We start from the raw sequence: 17854 nt of genomic DNA on the forward strand, positions 1-17854 counted from the left end.
GTATTTTGCCGGCCGTGACATGACCCCCTCGGGCTGCTAAGTGTAACGGTGTATCTCCATCTCTGTTCCTTATCGCGACATCCTTGATATCCGACACCACAGGTTCTATGAGATCCTTTAGGTTGGCAGCAGCAGCCATATGTAACAGTGTTGTGCCTCTTGGTGGGCATAGTCTGTTAGACCCATCTAGTTTCTGGTAATTCCCGACCCAAAAACTGAGCACTCGTTGTAGAATCTCTTTCTCACCCTGTAGAACATCGGAACGAATCTCAGCAGCCTTTTCCGCATGAATAAATAGGTTCGTAGTAGTATAATGAATCAACGAGTATTCTTGGATAAGGCCCTCTTTAGTTCCTTTAAACCCGCTGGGTCCCGCCAGTATATAAACTGTTGCAAGATACACTAAACACGATCGGTAGAGAGTTGCCTGGCATTGAGAAAGAATCTTATTCTCGTTCATGGACGACATGCTTATGCCGATATTATGACACAAAGCTTTGAGCCCTTTTTTGCGCAAGAAATCATTGACCGACTGGTGTACTACCTGTACAGTCTCATTGTTATCCCCGCTTGGCACTACTTCGGCTAGTCCACCAGAAAGCGCCTTGATTCTTTGCAGCATATCTTCATTGCTTTCGATGAATCCATAGATCTTTTCCAGCCTCTTCGGACGCGCTGTTATTTGGGCGTTCTTCGCCACTAATGCGTACCGCATTTCAGTCACGGTCAGGGGTCGCTCGGCCAGACATACCCATTGAAAGAACAGAAATGACTGCTCGCGGTTGCTCTTCTCTATCACGTTGTTCAAAATATACACGTAAGCATCTTCCAGGCCATCTGGGACCTCGCGTAACCAGCAACTGATGTCGTGTAGCGATTCTCGTTCACGAACCTTCCGCTCGATGAGGGGAATCATAATATGAACCCATTGGAAAACTCCATTCGCTTGCTGGGTCAATTGCTCGACTAGCATTTCCCTCATCTTCTGGCTGGCGTTGTCTTTGGCCTCTGTCTTGATAAGTTTATCTTGGATATATGTGGCAATGTCTTGCTTATTATGATCTTCGACCTTTATCTCTATAGCCTGTCCACTTTCCATAATAGGATAGTGTCGACATGAGATACAAACTTGGATGCATAGTTTCATTTTCTCGGCGTGATTAACGAGGCGATGAAAATATCCTGCCAGCTGCTCAGCAGATTTAGCCCCAGCCTCGTCAAGAGCATCCACAAAAACCATCACGTGCTGCTGGTTGGCTGATTCTAGAATAGCACTTGCTAGTAATTCTTCTAGCACTACCTGTGGCCATTCCCACTGACGTTCGCCATACCCAAACTGCTTACATCGCCGGTCGTATTTCTCACGTATCTGAGGACGTACAGTCGGATCGCGATCGAAAAGCTGGTTCATTAATGATCTCAGCATTCCTAGTGGTGTACGTTGCATCTCTGTACCCCGAGCGGTGAAAAAAAAGTCGAGGCGAATACCAGGGCGGTCGTCATCTGATATTTGGAGTTCGTCGTGCAGAAATACCATCAAGGTCGACTTTCCTACACCTGGCTTGCCCTTAATCCATAGCAGACCGTGGGACTGGCTCCTCCAGGGCTGGTACTCTTCCAGGTCTAAGATCCATTTGCAGGTGTTCGTGTGGCACGGCTCGATATTATCCCTCCTGTCAAGCATCTGCGGGAATGCCAGTGACTTAAGCACCTCTGTCACACTTGTAAGTGCAAATTCTGTTTGACTCATAGGGAGCGAGGCGAACCGTTGTCTATATTCTGCTGTGGGGTCTCTCGTCGGTCTGAGCCGGAAAGTGGCTTCCAGGTAATATTGCCTGGCTTGAAAACGGCTTCAGGTCTCTCACCAGATGAGAAATAGTTCTGAGTTATCGGACCATGGTTGGTCCCCACCTGAGTCCCCGAGTTCTCGTTACCAAACGATGTGGAAGCCATGCTAAATAGCTTGTGAGTCGCTGTCACAGACAGAGAGAAGGCTCCAAAATCAAAAAAGGGAAGTTCAGCCCCGCGATCAGGTGACTGTCAGGCGCTAAGCCTTGGTGGCTACTCCTCCCATCTGGTTGCCCATAGGCATTTAGCAAATGTAGGGGCTTGCGGGGGTCCGCAATAGGGACTATCATGTCAAGGGAGAGATCTAGACTCAAATTCAACTAGCAGATTACATAGCTATGGGGTCCCTCGAAATCAACTGCAGTTACCTAACACTGGTCCACCGTTGGTATCAGAATCATTACACGACGATTTTGCCAAAGTTATAAAGCAGTGAATTTCAAGGCAATAATATATATTGGAAGGCTGTCGTCAATATGTAGAGGTAAAAATAATTTCGAAAACTACTACTGTATTTTAGACTAAGGTAATGCTATTTTCGAGGCAAGTGATTTCCCCGCGTCGCTTTACCCAAAGGCCGATATCACGCACGAACCGCCGAGCAGCACCTATTTTCACGCCATGCTTGACAAAGAAATCTGGATCTTGATCTTCATAGATTTGCGAAAGGTCGAGGCAGTTCTCGAGAGCCACATCGCATGCTTTCTTGATGTTATCTCTGAATGCCTCATTACTTACACGTGACTGCTGCCATTCTGTATAATCGTCCACAGCGACATCTAGCAGGCCGTCGATTATAATTGATCCGGTACAGCTGGGCCCGGTTGGCATGGTAGCATTAGCAGGAGGCTGTATCGATTGTTGAGATCCAGCTAGAAGGACATTGATATTGATTAGAGGACACACTAGACCCGATGTGGAGTTCTCCGCAGCTTTATTTTTCTTGTCCAGTCGCTGGTTCTCTTCGGCATAGACCTACTCGCGAACACTATCAGGGATATCAGCGTGGGTCTCGAGAACCCCACCTTACTCTACATATTTGACGAGGGCCTTCAGATGGTATGTCTTCAATCTATAGTGCCTTTTCCCCTCTAGATCTTGCCAGCAGTATTGTCCTTCGTGGCGACATAGAGGCCTAGGCCATCGTATAACACGATATATATCGCGCTAGACAGAATATTGGCCGGAGACCTGCTCGGCGTCTATCTAAGCGTCTCGGTCAGCGAGTATCCGTATAGTCACCGATGACTTTCCTCGCTTGTCTGTTCTAGAAAGAAGAGGTCCACTGTCTTCTACGTAGTTAATCGATATCTAGAGCCGGATCTTCTTACTACGACGGAATAGATAGGCCTACGCTAGCAGCTGTTTCTCTACCGCGGTCTAATCAACCCTAGTACCTTCAAAGTATTTGTCAATGTTCCGTTAGGAGTTTACCGATAAGACTATATTAGTATCATCTAGTCTCACCCGTCGGCCACGGGCTATCTTCCGCCCTAAAATTGTATAAGCATCCTCTTTTATCTGTTCCCAATAGGATCTAGGTGGTTGAATAAGGTCTTGTTTTATATCCTTCACCACAACTCGATTGTTCAATTTGACCCTCCACTCAATCTAGTAGTAGATACAGTCTAGAGATTGTTCATCCCATACACTTCTATCTATACGTTCAACCATAGAATCAAAACTCTGCTGGTCCGATAGATATTGATGTAAGGAAGGTGAACATTCACCAACTACGTCCTTAGAATCGGGTGAAGGGCAGATTATTGATGGCGTCCATTCGCGATCTGGGTAACCAGGGGTGGGGTCATACGAGGGAGTCCGTTCCCATAGATTGGGCAGTTCAGGTCGGTAAGCATCATCGTCATAATCATCGTTGAAAGGAGTGTGAGTCATCCCCCCAGGCAGAAGATGCCACTGAGGAGTCTATTAACATGGCTGTGTCAGCTTCCACCAGGGGTGTTCCAGGGCGTGAAGAAGAGATGACTGTAGCTGACAGGCTAAGTATTATGATAAGCGGGTTCATGGGTAGTCTGTAAGGACAGGAAGCAAGTAATGCAAGTCACTATTTATAGGTTGGGTGCCGAGTAAGCCCCCCAGACCGACTTGGACATAGGAACAGAAGTGAAATGACAGATGGCCAGATTCTCGAGGGACTCCCAAGATCTAGTGTTTGCCTTGTTTACATTTCCATAGAAAATTCTAGTTTACTTGGGTCGCCAATACAGTCACAAGACGAGACGACGTATTTTAATGAAAGTAAATCACGGTATCGAGACTGATATAGGCATATTGTTATTCCGATCAAGGTCCTGATATGGTCTAGTGCTTCTTGGCAGTGGGGCTAAATAATTACTTTAAGAGTGTAGGTGGTCGCGCCAGTTTCGAGACGTACTGTACAAAAGCAAGCTTCGTCAATTAAAGCATTGCTTCGTATAAGATCAAGGAGTCCTCTAAGTCCTCTCAATTCCGCCATAAACCAGGTTTTAAAGGCATGCTAGATCACTATGCAATCCGCCGCCTTTCTCGAGAGAGAAGTGAGCGAATTACGCGCTGCTAACGAGAAGCAGAAGCAAAAGCGTACTAGATCCCGGAGGCAGATACCCGCTAAACAAGGCCTCTCAGTACAAGAAGCTTCTCAATTGATTCCTACGCTCGTGGAAGCAGATGAAGCACACTATACCGGTGCCGGTATGTTTGAAGAACCGGCTTTGGAACTACGTACGCGAGCTACACCTTGGTGTAGTGGGTGCAGAGAAACTGGACATAGATTCAATAGATGCCCAGCTAGATAGATGATTTTAGTGTATTTAATTTAATGGCGTTTTGGTAGAGAGAAATGCATTTCCAATTAATAAGTTGGGTGGGGTGGGCGGCTCGGTGGTGTGGGCGGTTCGGTGGTGAAATACGTTAGTCAAGGCTCCATATAAATTGTAAGGAGAGCCGATACAGAAATATAGAGAGTTGAATACCATTGATGGGACCCCCCATTTTACAATACGACTTGATTCGACAGATGTGGGGTTCAACCAAAACCACCAAAACCACTGTTTAACTCAGATCACGCCAAACGGTGTTGGTGAAAACTGCTAAACCTAAACGGTAAAACTTGCCTGAATGAACGCACTTGAATTTGCTCAAACGTTGACAGTCAAGAATCACGTTTTCTTTTTCATGACCGCCCTATCAATCTCTGCTTTATACCAGTTTAGTTTTGCTCAACTGACAATATCTACTTTTCCGCTTGTTATTCAACAGTTAGAAGGCGCGCTATCTAAGGTTGATTCTGAAGGCTTTAGCTTATTTGCCCGTGCTGTAGTTTAAAGGCTGTTGATAAAAGTCATACTTTTTCTGTTTCATCATTACATTATGCGCCATCAACTATGCTCAAATAACAGCGTTCAAATCGTCACTTATTTTTCAACGGTCACACCCGCGAGTTATTTTGGCAAATTATGAATATCGCATCACCATTATTGACGGAATTTGCAGGAATGGACTGTGATTGTTGAACACACGACGATGGTTTTAGTCTGACAAATACATCAACAGTTCTCAAGAATCCACTAGTCAGGTAAGTTCACCATCCTCGGATATCGTTATTCATAGGGTGGTGACGTTTCGTATAAGTTACCCAGTTCAGTCGTTTGCACACATCGGGTAATAAATCTTACACACACACACACAATTTATTAACGCCCGGCGGCTAAGCCGAAAGGGCAACTATCTCTGATCTACTGTACATGTCATAATATATATAGTACTGTGTCTCCTCAGAGCCCATACATAAAGCCTTGCAATATATGTCATCTCAGATGTCTGTATCGTAGCGAATAAATCTTACAGTACTTCCCGAAACTGGTGTCACCACCTACACTCTTCGATTGTTTCTCAAACCCTAATTGCCAAGACAGTCTAGTCTATATTGAGAGTTCTTCCGTAGTATCCCTGTCAGTGGGTCTGTATCGTTTCTTACGCAAAGTAATCTGGAAAAGTAGTAGGGTGTATTGACTTGTAATTTGATACAACTGACACCTCGATACCCCACATTAGAAGCTGTCGTTGGCAGGTCTTAAAAATCAATCACAAGCGGTCACACTAAGATGGCGCCTAAACTAGGGTCTTCAAAGCACGAGCGTGCTCTCTACAGCCAGCGTATTATCTTGATAATCATTTTCCATAGCCTGCGCCATATGCCGAGGATAGGCTTAGTTTTATAGATTAAAGAAAACCACGCAATACGTTGCAGCAGGGCGCCATATCTATGATTTGGATAAGATATGTATACAGAAACTATCTGCTTTGTGTATGGGTATCTTCGGATTGTTCTACAATCGGTGACAGTTGAATAGTGATGATTGGTGTGTTGTGGCATGCGGCACGTCCATTCACCGCATAGTAGCTCTGCAAGAAATTGTTGTACAAGGCGCCATTGTGGAATTCACTGTGTGCATGATTATGTAGACTTAATTTAGACTCTTTGATTTCCCTACTTTGCAATAGCCGAACTGCCATTTGGAATACGCGATTTTTCTATCAATTGCAACTAAGACAGTTCTGTTTTGTCACTTACCATCCTTGAAATCACATGCTCTTAACAGATCCACGTTGAGGCTCGAGGTTCATAGACCCTCCCGGCGCCACTACCGATATTCATGCCATTATCTTCTCACGTGTAACCTCTGCCAGGACATCTTCGCGTGATATGTCCCCAGACAGTGCCCTTGCAAAGAGCGGTTCAAGAACCTTGAGATAGTAAGCGCATATGTGCTGTACCCATTCGACATCCAGGTCCTTCCCGTATCTCCGCATGACTATGATACTCCCATCCAAGCGCCAAGGGGAGCGACTAGACATGCCCCAACGGTCAGATTCTGCATCTATATCAGTGGCTAGATGTTCGGCATAGAGGTTTCGCCAAGCATCCTCTGGAAGTTCATCCAGTAGCATGATTCCATCCTTCAGTTCGTCACTATCGATCTGGCATATCACATCGGATCTTCAAATGCCATAGACAGGCCCGAAACCATCTTAGTGCTTGGGAAATCACGATCGACAACCACTGATTGGAACTGTTCACAGCTCTTGAGCTTCTGCTCAAGGGGACAGCTAATTCGAACAGCCCTCACAGAGGCACCACTAGTTGTCTCGCGGATTGTTTCATCGAAATAAGTGCTGAAGTAGTCCAGGATGTGTCGAAAGTCGGCACAGTCTATATCAAGGTATTCAGATGATGGGTCCCCGCACCTTCCACTCATCGCAACATAGTCTCCGCATAGGTTGTAAGGCACTCGCATACCGTGGCAGGCTTCTACAGCATGCTGAATGGATTGATTGGTCTTGGTTGGTCTTTCGTCCCAGTCTTGATAGTATATCGTGATTTGGTGATCTAACACCAACCTCCGCCTCTTATTCTCGTTAAACGGTAAAGTGAACAAGACAGCATGCCCCGGGCCGAGAAACGCATCGAAATCGGCATGGTATTCGTTCATTTTTGAAATAATGGGTACCCATACAAGTTCTGGCACTTTTGTGTCTCTCGGAAACTAAATGCCGATCTTGTCCGTGTCTGATGGGCGATTATCTCGAAAATCAAGGTACTGTGAGCATAAAAGCATGTGCGCTGGCCGGTCCAATCGCTGACATCTTTCGGAACAGTACCAGGTGGAACGACAGTGTTGACACAAACCAGTCTTGGGGCGGGGCATTTGGCAGATAACGCAAAGACTCTTCAAGTCATGATAGAATATTCTTCGTGGGCCGACAGATCTGGGATTTAATCTGGAAGCCTGTTAGCTATAACCTCTCCAAAGCGAATTTCATATGTCCACACAGTATCTGCATGTCTTGCCGGTATTCCTGGCCTCTCTTATCGGCTATCTCTCTAAGTGCATGCTGCTGCCTTATCACAAACATGTCTGTAGACTTCAATTCCGAGACCGCTGACGATTGCTGTACAGCAACTGTTTTCGAGAATTGTCCAGGCTCAATCAGACGTTGTAGTCTCCTTTATAACTTCACACAGTAGCCTTATTCGCGGTTGCATAGTGTTTAAGCTAAGAAGCGGGATACCCCATGAAGGGTGACATCGACCATGACAGCCACGGACTCTTAAGCTTCGAAGATGACAAGGCTAAAAAGCGCATACAAAGAAAGCATGCATTTTTGCTACACCCAAGGTACAAAAGTGTCGGGGTTAGTGAGGGTTCCGCCTCGTAGCGCGCCAGGAGCTGTATTTCGCAGTAAACCGTAGGGGTGTGAGAACAGTCACTTTTGAACTGACTGCCCTTTTTAGCTACATAATTAGGCAACCCTTCTCCTGTGGCCTGAAGTTGAAGCTTCTTCCAAGCTTGGTGTACCGTTTGCTTATGGCGTTTTTGAAGTCGGACAGGATCTGGCGGTAACAGTTTGGTAAAGATGACCGACCGAAAGCTAGGCAATAGCTTGGCGATCTGACATAAGATATGAAGATCAGTCACTAGCCTTGCCAAAGTTCGCAATGTCTTCATGACTTTGATTATATCTGCGCAAGGAAGCATATCTTTCAGCTTAGAGTGCGATTTGTGCGATGGGCGCAGGGCGAGAGCTGCAAGTTCCACAATTTGACACATTTGGTTCTCCCTCTCCAGTAGGGCTGATGAGTTCGATTTCAACAAATAGAAATTAAGGAGCTCTGGTATGAGCCTCTCAATTGCGTTGGAAGCTAATGGGTGGGTTTTGGAACAGCAGCCAAGGAGACATGTCAAATCCTTGGACTGGCTTTCACTAGTTGATCGAGTAATAGGACGCAATGGTGACCTTTTCAGAAGCTGCGCTGCCTTTTCCACGCCGTCATTCACACGACTAGCGTTGTATACTATTGTTTCGCGCAAAAATTCATGATTATCCACGGAATTTTGATGCGAAAACCCTTGACAGGTAGTTAGAATCTGCAACAAATCGTATCGCTAAGTAGTATTTTACTTACGTTCCCCTTGCCTACTAAGGAAGCGAGCCAGTGAAGAAAGAAAATTGTTGTCTTCGCGCCCGAATCCAGAGTTTCGAGCGATGTCAATCTCGATTGAATCTTCCTTCTCTCTCAATGCGGCAGCAGTAACATGTTTTCCGCCCTTCGTGTGGGCGAGTAGCTCACTTATACTATTGAGAAATTTATCCCGAAGAGCTTCATCGCCAACCGCCAAAACTGCAGTCTCTGTACTTGTGTTACCACTGTCAGGGCTGTCATCATAGTCCTCGTCGTCATCAGTTATCTCATCATCAGATGGTGTATGTGTGGGCTGCAACGGCTTATCTGACACGGGGGTGGTGTAAGGATTCCAATAAGAGAGTATATGGGATGCCCAAACAACCTTGGCAACTTCATCAATCGCTTTGGGTGATGGTATTTTCATGCTTGACTTGAGATAATCCAAGACGGCCGAACATGGAGGGATTGGCGAGAGAAAGCCCGAGGACATGAAAAGGTAACTAGTTAAGGAAACATTACATACCTGTGGGTTGGGGGCGTGCACTTACGTGGCGCATGTGTCTGACTTGTTTACATTGCTATGGATATAGTTCTAGCTACAATAACTCCATACAGTGACCAAACATGAGGTCATGTATCCTTGAGAGTAAGATACTGTATAGATGGTACAAGAGGAATCCGTACATGTTCCTAATATAGTTTAGTCTATCTTGGCATTATGGTTCGAGAAACAATCGAAGAGTGTAGGTGGTGACACCAGTTTCGGGAAGTACTGTACAATGATGCTGAATGCTGAAAAATAAATTCAGAAAGATTGTTTTTCTCGATAAAAGTTGTCGTTAAATAGTGGGGTTGACGTTCAGCCTTGTGAGAGCCTTCGGTAGCTCAGCCTCGCGGGAATGCAACGATGCCTGATTTGACCCGACCCTCTGAGGCATATCAACAAACAGCCTAGTCAACGGGAATTCTATGGAAAAAATTATGATAATTAACTTCAAGGATGATAAAACTACGTCTCGATAGCGTAGATAACTACATTTTGAGGTATCACTAGCAGACAATGATATGCAAGAAAGGAGAGATATATAACATCTAGGAGCTGACGGAATGTCAAGCCACTTCTGCGCGATTGATAGAAACACAGGAAGTTCTAATGTGCCGAACGAGTCTATAAATCTAAAACTGAACAATAATTACTCATACTGTACCCCATGCTTGAATCTCCTGCTCAGACTTGCGCTTCTCCTCCGATTTTGAAAGCAACTTGTCCCCATCTTTCGACCTCTTTTTCCGCGTAAGATTTTGTTTCGCCATGTCTCGTTTCTTCTGCGCCTCAACGATATCTTCATAGCTCATCACTTTTACATGTCCTATAACCGTCAGGCCACTGGATTGTCGACAGGTCTTTTCATTGTTATGCTCAAATAGGATCCGGTTCTCTTCCAACAACAAGGCGCGCTCCGCAAAAACCGTTTCGGCCGCGCGGCTCAGTGTCTGCAGACGATGCTTGCACACACTGTCTAGACTCTGGGTGTCTTGCTCTACCTCACTGCGCAGCAAGGCGAAATGATCGGAGGTGTTTGGAGTGTGGCAGAGATTAGAGGACACGGTCGGATGGTCCACAGGGGTCGTGGTCTGTATCTCGGGCCGGGACGCTTGAAATTCTCGGAAGAGGCGAGAGGGATCGAATGGAAAGAGGCCGCTTCTCGACCAGGCTGATCGTATATTACGGGGTGTAAATGCATCTTTTCGGGCGCGATCATAAAGATAGGTGAAGTGTGGCTTGCCGATGGTACCCGCCCCAGCCCGACATGCCTGCTCAACCTGTGCCCGGTATGCCGTTTTCAGAGGACTAAAGACACCCACATCGCACGGCTGCAGTTTGTGAGACGTATGAGAAGGGAGACGACATAGGATAATGCGGTTGGCAAAGCAGAACTCCATGACCTCCAGAGACTCATGGGTGCCGAAACCATCGCAGATTAAGAGTCGTGGCCGATCGCCCGCTCGGTCTCGAGTCTGCGGATCGAACACATGTTCCACCCAATATAGACTGATGTCGGTATTGGTATAGCCTGTTTTAGAGCAGGCAAAATGCCACCCGGGGGTGGCATGAGTGGTCCACGAACTGCGAAGGGTAGCGGCTGGCCAGATGATGAGAGGATGTAAGAAACGACCATCGGCGGAGATGCATTCGATCGCCGTGACCAGCGTCCGCTTCACCGTGGTCCCTCGATGCTTTCTCAAATCGTCTTTGCTGACGAGCACCTTGAGGGAGTTGAGAACGCTGAGAAGCACTCCTGTCTCATCCATGTTATACACATTCTCCGGGAGAATAGCCGGATCGGCCAGCTCTCGGCCAATGATGTCAAACCAGTGTCGGACTTTGTCTTCGATGTGCCGGCCATCTCGCTTCCAATCGATCGTTCGCAGCCGTCGCGCTTTCAACTGCGGGTGTCGTCGGTAAATACCACGCGGCCAATTCTTTCCTGGAGGTCGGACCTCGAGGTCAGCGTCTGTGATCTGGAAAATCGAGGATCGTTGGCGCACGATGATCAGGGCGAGGGATCGTAGAAACTTGACTGGAAGCGGATAGCCGTTGTCTGCCAACCGCAACACATATTCTACCAGGGCTTGCTCCTCTTGCGGGGTGAGGTACTGCTGATTGGCGGCTTTATCGGCGAGAGAAGGCTTGTTATTTGCCCGGCGCCACAAGGTGGACGCGGGGATCCCGGCTGATCTCGACTGAATTGCGTATGATTTCCGCGCATGACGTTGATGGGCTGGGGACATTGAGACTATTTTCCATACAGTATCCTGTAAGTCATCTACTGCTTGAAATGAAGCTATTCAGACTGTAAAAGGGCATAGAAGTATGGATACTGCGAATTAGGTGGATATCACCAAGTAAATGAATTCTAGGACACGTTATGCTCGATTGCTAAGTTAGTAGTACTAAATCGATTTTCTAAGCTATCGCGCTTTTATGTATGCACAACAAACACAAACAAATGGAAGGATAAAAGCCACCAGGGAGTTAGTTAAGAGCCCATACGGGAACATGGTAATATGAGAAGGTGAGAGTGGTGAGAGAGGTGAGAGAGGTGAGAGTGGTGAGAGTGGTGAGAGTGGTGAGAGTGGTGAGAGTGGTGAAGGGAAAACGATGATCTAGCAGTTTCTTAAAGGCCAAGGAAGAAGTAACAGGAACCACGGCATAAATATGAGTTCATTCCACGTCTGGAGTCCCTCAATTTTTGTTCGCTTGGAATACCTGATCGCTCAATCTTATGTGCCGATCACCTGAAAGACAAAATACTTTACCGAAAGCCAGGCGAAGGTAAGAAACACCTTAGGACTCATTCCCACAAGAACTGTATAGAATCGATTCCAGTACTTGCTGCATCTGCACTGTATTCAATTGCTAGATTCCGAGTGGCGTAGAGGTAGGTGATGACTCGGTCAGCTGCTTGGTGGTGTTGGGGACCTGGGTTCGTCAAGAACTGCGCTAGTCGTGCCGTTGCTTTTGCAGCATCTGGCCTAGTGATAGTGGTGGCATAGCCGGCGGATCCAACCTTCTTCTGGTAGAGAAGGATCTCCTTTGGGGTGGCTACACCTTGGTAAGGTGTCAATTCGTCAACTGGCAGTGGTGTATAGACAGGTGGACGATCTGTCAAGTTGTAGCGAGTAGCAATGCTTGTCACATAGCTATCTTGACATAACCAGAGCTTCTTTTGCTTCCTATCACGAATGATTCGTATATTGAGAAACCATGCTGCTTCTCCATGATCTGTAAGCTCCCAATGTGCTTCTAGATCTCGCTCCAATTGCTTGGCTTTTGCCTTTGCATTAGGATTGGTATGGCTTGCAATTAGGATATCATCTACATAGAAAAAGACTAGTAGTTCTTCTCCAACAAAGACGCAGGGGTCTTCTGGTGCTTGCTGTAAACCTAGCTTGCGTAGTACGCTAACTGCTTCTTGCTGCCAAAGTCGTGGCGAGATCCGTAAGCCGTACAATGCTCGACGGAGCTTCCAGCATTTGCCTGGTATTTGAAACCCTTCTGGCATATATGTATACGTTTCTTGATCTAGCTTGCTGTTTAGAAATGCAGTGACAGCATCTCGCTGGCGGAGATCTAGATCAAAGGCAGCCACTAGTGCAAAGATCATCCTCGCTGTCCTTGCGGCTAGCGTAGCGGCTCTCTTTTCTTCATGTGAAATCGTTTCAAGATCTCCACGTACACAGATACGGGCCTTCAGTTTCAGTAGGTAACCGTCCTGGTCAAATTTGTATGAGAAAACCCATAGTAGGGGGAGGATCTGCTTTCCTCGGTCCCTTGGCTTCTCAGTGACTTCAAATGTCTCCTTTTCAAATAGAGAATTAATCTCCTTTCTCATTGCTGTGAGAAATCCTTGCTGGAAGGGATGGTTCATGACATCTTTCCAGTACTTTGGCGGTGGGGGGAGGTCATCTCGATGACGCCGGATGCCTGGTTTCTCGGCATATAGGCCAGCTGCAAAAGCATGTAGTAGAGCTGGTGGCTCTTCGTCAATACCCTGTACTATAGTGGTTGCATATGCAAAATTATCATCTTTCCTTGCCCTGCGTGTTCGCCGTCCACTTAGTATATTGCTAGCATTTACACTGCTAGTGATCTCTCTGCTTGGTGCTAGCAGTTCTGCCTGGAGCTGTCTTTCTAGCTCGTCTTCCACGGCAGGAATTGCTTTTTCATTATGCTGCTGGGCCTGATCCCTAGCTAGCAAGTGATCATCTTGATCATGCATATCCACCCCCTGATCAGGGTCAGTACCTGATTCATCTACCCCCTGGCGTAAGCCAGTTTCTTCATATGGTGGTGTCGATGGTGGTGGTTCTTGATCCTTCTGAACCTCCTGGATCTCCTGGATTACACCTGGTAGTGCCGTCCTCGGCGGGCCTATCGGGGTAGGCATATATGCCTGCTCGCTCACCCCCTGAAGTGGGGTGGTTTCTCGTACAATATGAGCCTCATCTTGTTGAGTATCTTGTGGAGCATCGACGGCTTCATCTTGTCGATTTTGACGCTCACTTTCTGGTATACTAGTCCCTTCTTGACTAGTAATCTGATGGTTGACTACCTGGGTGATCTCTTCGTCTGTGAGTTCTACCGGCTCCTTCACTATCGGTAGTGGGACTGATTGGGATCGTTCATACTCTGATGAGTACTTGCGTGATTCATCAATGATAGCATTTCTAATATGCTTCACTTTCCCAGAGTGTGGAAACCAGATCTTATAGATATTGGATGCAAGGTATCCAACTAGGAATCCAATCTCTGCTCGAGGATTCATCTTATCCGACTGGATCTGCTTCTCAATACGACAGTATGCTAAGCTTCCATATAATCTAACATTTGCTAGATTGATTCGTGGGATCGTCGTCCCCTGCATGAATTCCTTTCTTACTTCCTCCCATGGTATCAATCACTTGTTCTCGGAAGCAATGTATGTCGGGGTACGGTTCAATAACCATACTGCGGCGCTTGCAAATTCAGGCCATAGGTCCTTTGGAAGCTTTCCTTCGAGAGAGAGCATCCGCATACGGGTGATAACCATGCCGCCAGATCTCTCGGCATATCCATTCATCTCTGAGTGGCCAGGTGGAGTATGATATACTAGGATACCATCGCTTGTCAAGCTGTACTCCGCTGCCTTGCCTGCTGCAGATTCACTGTCATAGTGGAAAGCCTTGATTGGTAACTTCCATTGATTCCTTGCTAGCTGTACGAACTGGTTGATTGCTAGCTGGCATTCAGGCTTCACTTCATGTGTCATGATCCAGTGGAACCTTGGTCCTTCTATATAGAAGTGAGATATCCAGCGATGCTTGTTGTACGCTGGGGGCAGTTGTATTAAGTCGAAATGTATTCTTCCAAATCGTCCAAAAGTGCGTCCTATTGGCCGGCGAGATATCTGCTTTGGTGTTCTCCCAATATGACAGGTTTGACATAGAGATTCTTGCTTCTCGTTGTCTTGTTTCTTGATGACGACGCCATCTACCATACTAGCAAGCTTTGCTATTGTGCGAGGCTCAATATGAGCAAGTCGTCGGTGCCAGATATCGGAAGAAGCCTTTGATTCCTGTGGCTTCACTGATCTCCTTTGTGATGCTTGTACGGCGTATGCTTGCTGTGGGATGACCTCACCTGGTTCGTCAAAGATCCAGAGATTGAATTGATCCCATAGATAGAGATTGACAACAGGCCTATCATTTGGATCCCGTATACAATTCGTGTGCTGGCACCAAGTGCCTCCTTTCTTCTTTAGCATCGCGTACGACACTAGATTTGTGTGGAAGCTAGGTGAGTATAGAGCATCACTTAGAGTGATCTCCATCCTCCCTTTCTCTGGGTGCTTGCCTACTAGGCGAACCTTGCCTTTCCCTAGCACCTTCGTAGTGCTATCTCCAGTTGTCAATTCCATATTCTCAGAGGTGAAATCAACGAACAATTCTCGATTGTTACACACATGGGTGCTTGATCCAGTATCGAGAATCCATCGATTTTGGAGAGAAGGCTCGCCGGCGTCAGACTTCGTAATAGATAGCACATGCTTGCTAACCTGTATATTACCTAGCGGCTTGCTCTGGGGCTTGCTCTGGTAGGTAGTGGCGAAGCTGACTTGGTTTGCATATTCATGCTTAGGCTTAGCTTCATCTACCGCCTTTTCAACCCATTGTTTCCAAGCGGGATCGTTAGCTAGCTTCTTCTTTGCTTTCTCTAGCTTCCCTTTGTCTAGGGTATATCCTTCTGGACGAATGGCTTCATTCATAACCCAGCAATTGACAACTTTATGGTGAGGATGGGTATTACCACATGGGCATTTCCTCTTCTCAAATGGAAGCTTGTCCTGCTTGGTTTCTGGCTTCGCTTCTTGGTGACCCTGCCAAGTTGAAAATGCGCTTTTTGGAGCATTGGTTGAGGTCACAGTTTGAACGCCTATCTCACGATTCATGGCGCGGAATGATTCGAGAAGATCTCGAGTATCGTATGGTTTCTTGTCCATGACGATTTCTTGGTATTTCCCTTGCCACCAGATTGGCAACACTTCTTTTACCGCATGTAAGAAGTCTCTATTGGAATCTGCATCGCTAATACCAAGGCTAATAGCTTGCTCTCTTAGTGAATTCCACTTTTGAAGCCATTGTTCAATATCTCCGGTTGGTTTCTGCATAGCAAAGACCTTCCAATTCATACGGATTTCTTCTTCGTACGCCGTCGACCGAGCAAATCGAGTCTTTAGGTATACAAGCCTATCATACGGAGTACGATATGCGATCAGAGCAAGATGATGCATTGGGTCGAGGTAGGTAAGGATGTACTCGTTGACATCACTTAGTCCTTTTGCTTGCTTCTCCCATTTAGTGTACTTCATTTTATACACATCCATCTGATCCCGCCAGATCCTTCGATCCTTGTCATCGCCGTCCTCGGGGTATTCCGGTTCTTCCGGTTCTTGAAGAGGTTCGGGTCGTTTTAGTGAATAGAGCCGGTTGTTGGGTTCGTTGTCGTCGACGACGTAGTGAGATCTGGATTACAGAGATCCCATACATTCTTTTGCATCGCATATAGCTGCACCTTTGCAAACCAGGTGAGCCACTGCGGCGAGTCCTTCAGTTTTTCGCCCTTCATGGCGGAGAGGATTGATGCTGCCTCCATTGCTGGATTCAGGGGTAGCTTTGTATAGCTTCACAATTGCCACCTTTGGTAGCTTCAGGGGTTGCAAGACGATTCTAGCTGCGTGCTAGATACTGTATATCAACTACAGTAGCCTTACTTAGTGCGAACCGGGCTCATAACTGTCGGCGTGGGCCGTATCGTAAATGTAGGGGTCCAATCAATGGTATTCAACTCTCTGTATTTCTGTATCAGCTCTCCTTACAATTTAACGTATTTCACAAGCGAGCTGCGCACACAAGCGAGCTGCGCACCCCAACCAAAACGCGTCCAGGAATTAGCACTTAGTCAATTCAACCACCTACCATGCCACCAATTCGCTCCCGAAGCTCTAGAAATTTAATAGAGCAAGAGGGTAGGATCTTACTAGCTATCCAGGCTATTAAGAAGCAAGAAATTAGCGCTATTCGGGAAGCAGCGCGCCGTTTTAATGTCCCCGAATCAACCCTCCGGACTCGGCTTCGGGGAGCTGAATTTCGCGCCAATTCTCGCGCCAATTCACATAAATTAACTGCAATTGAAGAGGAATCTCTTGAAAAATGGATTCTCTCTATGGATTCTCGTGGAGCAGCCCCCCGGCCCTCTATGGTACGAGAAATGGCGGATCTTCTTCTTCAAAAACGTGGAACTACCCCGGTTCTTTCGGTCGGCCAAAACTGGGTTACAAACTTCGTTAAACGACATCCTCTTCTATCCTCCCGATTCTCGAAACGATATAATTACGAGCGTGCAAAATGCGAAGATCCTAAAATCATTACGGAGTGGTTTAATCTGGTTCAAAAGACAATCCTTCAATTTGGAATCGATCCTGATGATATCTATAACTTTGGTGAGACCGGTTTTGCAATGGGATTGACTACAACTGCAAAGGTTATTACGCGGAGTGAATACTACGGTCGGAGGCCGGTTTTACAACCTGGAAATCGTGAATGGGTGACAGTGGTTGAATGTATAAATGCTTCTAGATGGGCGCTTCCTCCGTGTATGATTTTTAAAGGCAAAGTCTTTATTGAATCATGGTTTGACGGCCTCCCGGAGGATTGGCGCTTTGAAGTTAGTCCTAACGGCTGGACTTCCGATGAAATTGGACTTCGTTGGCTTGAGAAGCTCTTTATTCCTAGTACTTCTTTACGTACAAAGGGAGGGTATCGGCTTTTAATACTTGACGGTCACGGAAGTCATTTAACACCTAAATTTGACAAAATTTGCGAGCAAAATAAGGTTATACCAATCTGTATGCCAGCGCATTCATCTCATCTTTTACAACCTTTGGATATTGGTTGTTTTGCGGTGTTAAAACGTGCGTACGGTCGGATGGTTGAAAT

General features: G+C 46.5%; 5 protein-coding genes across 5 annotated transcripts; all 5 read right to left on the reverse strand.

Annotated features, from left to right (window-relative positions):
- Positions 1–117: 117 nt before the first annotated feature.
- N7537_010437 (ATP-binding protein) lies at positions 118–1953 on the reverse strand (the record flags this gene model as incomplete). Its single annotated transcript, XM_056901491.1, has 3 exons — positions 118–173; positions 247–1713; positions 1767–1953. 3 exons carry the CDS (start codon positions 1951–1953, stop codon positions 118–120), a joined length of 1710 nt encoding a protein of 569 aa, XP_056750159.1.
- Positions 1954–6836: 4883 nt separating this feature from the next.
- Positions 6837–7340, reverse strand: N7537_010438 (uncharacterized protein; the record flags this gene model as incomplete). The annotated part of the gene is made up of 1 exon (XM_056901492.1): positions 6837–7340. One exon carries the CDS (start codon positions 7338–7340, stop codon positions 6837–6839), a length of 504 nt encoding a protein of 167 aa, XP_056750160.1.
- Positions 7341–8807: 1467 nt separating this feature from the next.
- Positions 8808–9239, reverse strand: N7537_010439 (uncharacterized protein; the record flags this gene model as incomplete). Its single annotated transcript, XM_056901493.1, has 1 exon — positions 8808–9239. One exon carries the CDS (start codon positions 9237–9239, stop codon positions 8808–8810), a length of 432 nt encoding a protein of 143 aa, XP_056750161.1.
- Positions 9240–10012: 773 nt separating this feature from the next.
- On the reverse strand, positions 10013–11608 carry N7537_010440 (uncharacterized protein; the record flags this gene model as incomplete). Its single annotated transcript, XM_056901494.1, has 1 exon — positions 10013–11608. The coding sequence occupies one exon, from the start codon at positions 11606–11608 to the stop codon at positions 10013–10015; it is 1596 nt and encodes a 531-aa protein (XP_056750162.1).
- A 1636-nt stretch (positions 11609–13244) lies between these two features.
- Positions 13245–16511, reverse strand: N7537_010441 (uncharacterized protein; the record flags this gene model as incomplete). The annotated part of the gene is made up of 4 exons (XM_056901495.1): positions 13245–13376; positions 13459–14009; positions 15000–16381; positions 16453–16511. The coding sequence occupies 4 exons, from the start codon at positions 16509–16511 to the stop codon at positions 13245–13247; spliced, it is 2124 nt and encodes a 707-aa protein (XP_056750163.1).
- Between the last annotated feature and the right edge of the window lie 1343 nt (positions 16512–17854).

Source organism: Penicillium hordei (genome assembly GCF_028827395.1).
Source record: "Penicillium hordei strain IBT 12815 chromosome Unknown utg000005l_segment0_segment0, whole genome shotgun sequence".
In the NCBI taxonomy this organism is placed as follows: domain Eukaryota; kingdom Fungi; phylum Ascomycota; class Eurotiomycetes; order Eurotiales; family Aspergillaceae; genus Penicillium; species Penicillium hordei.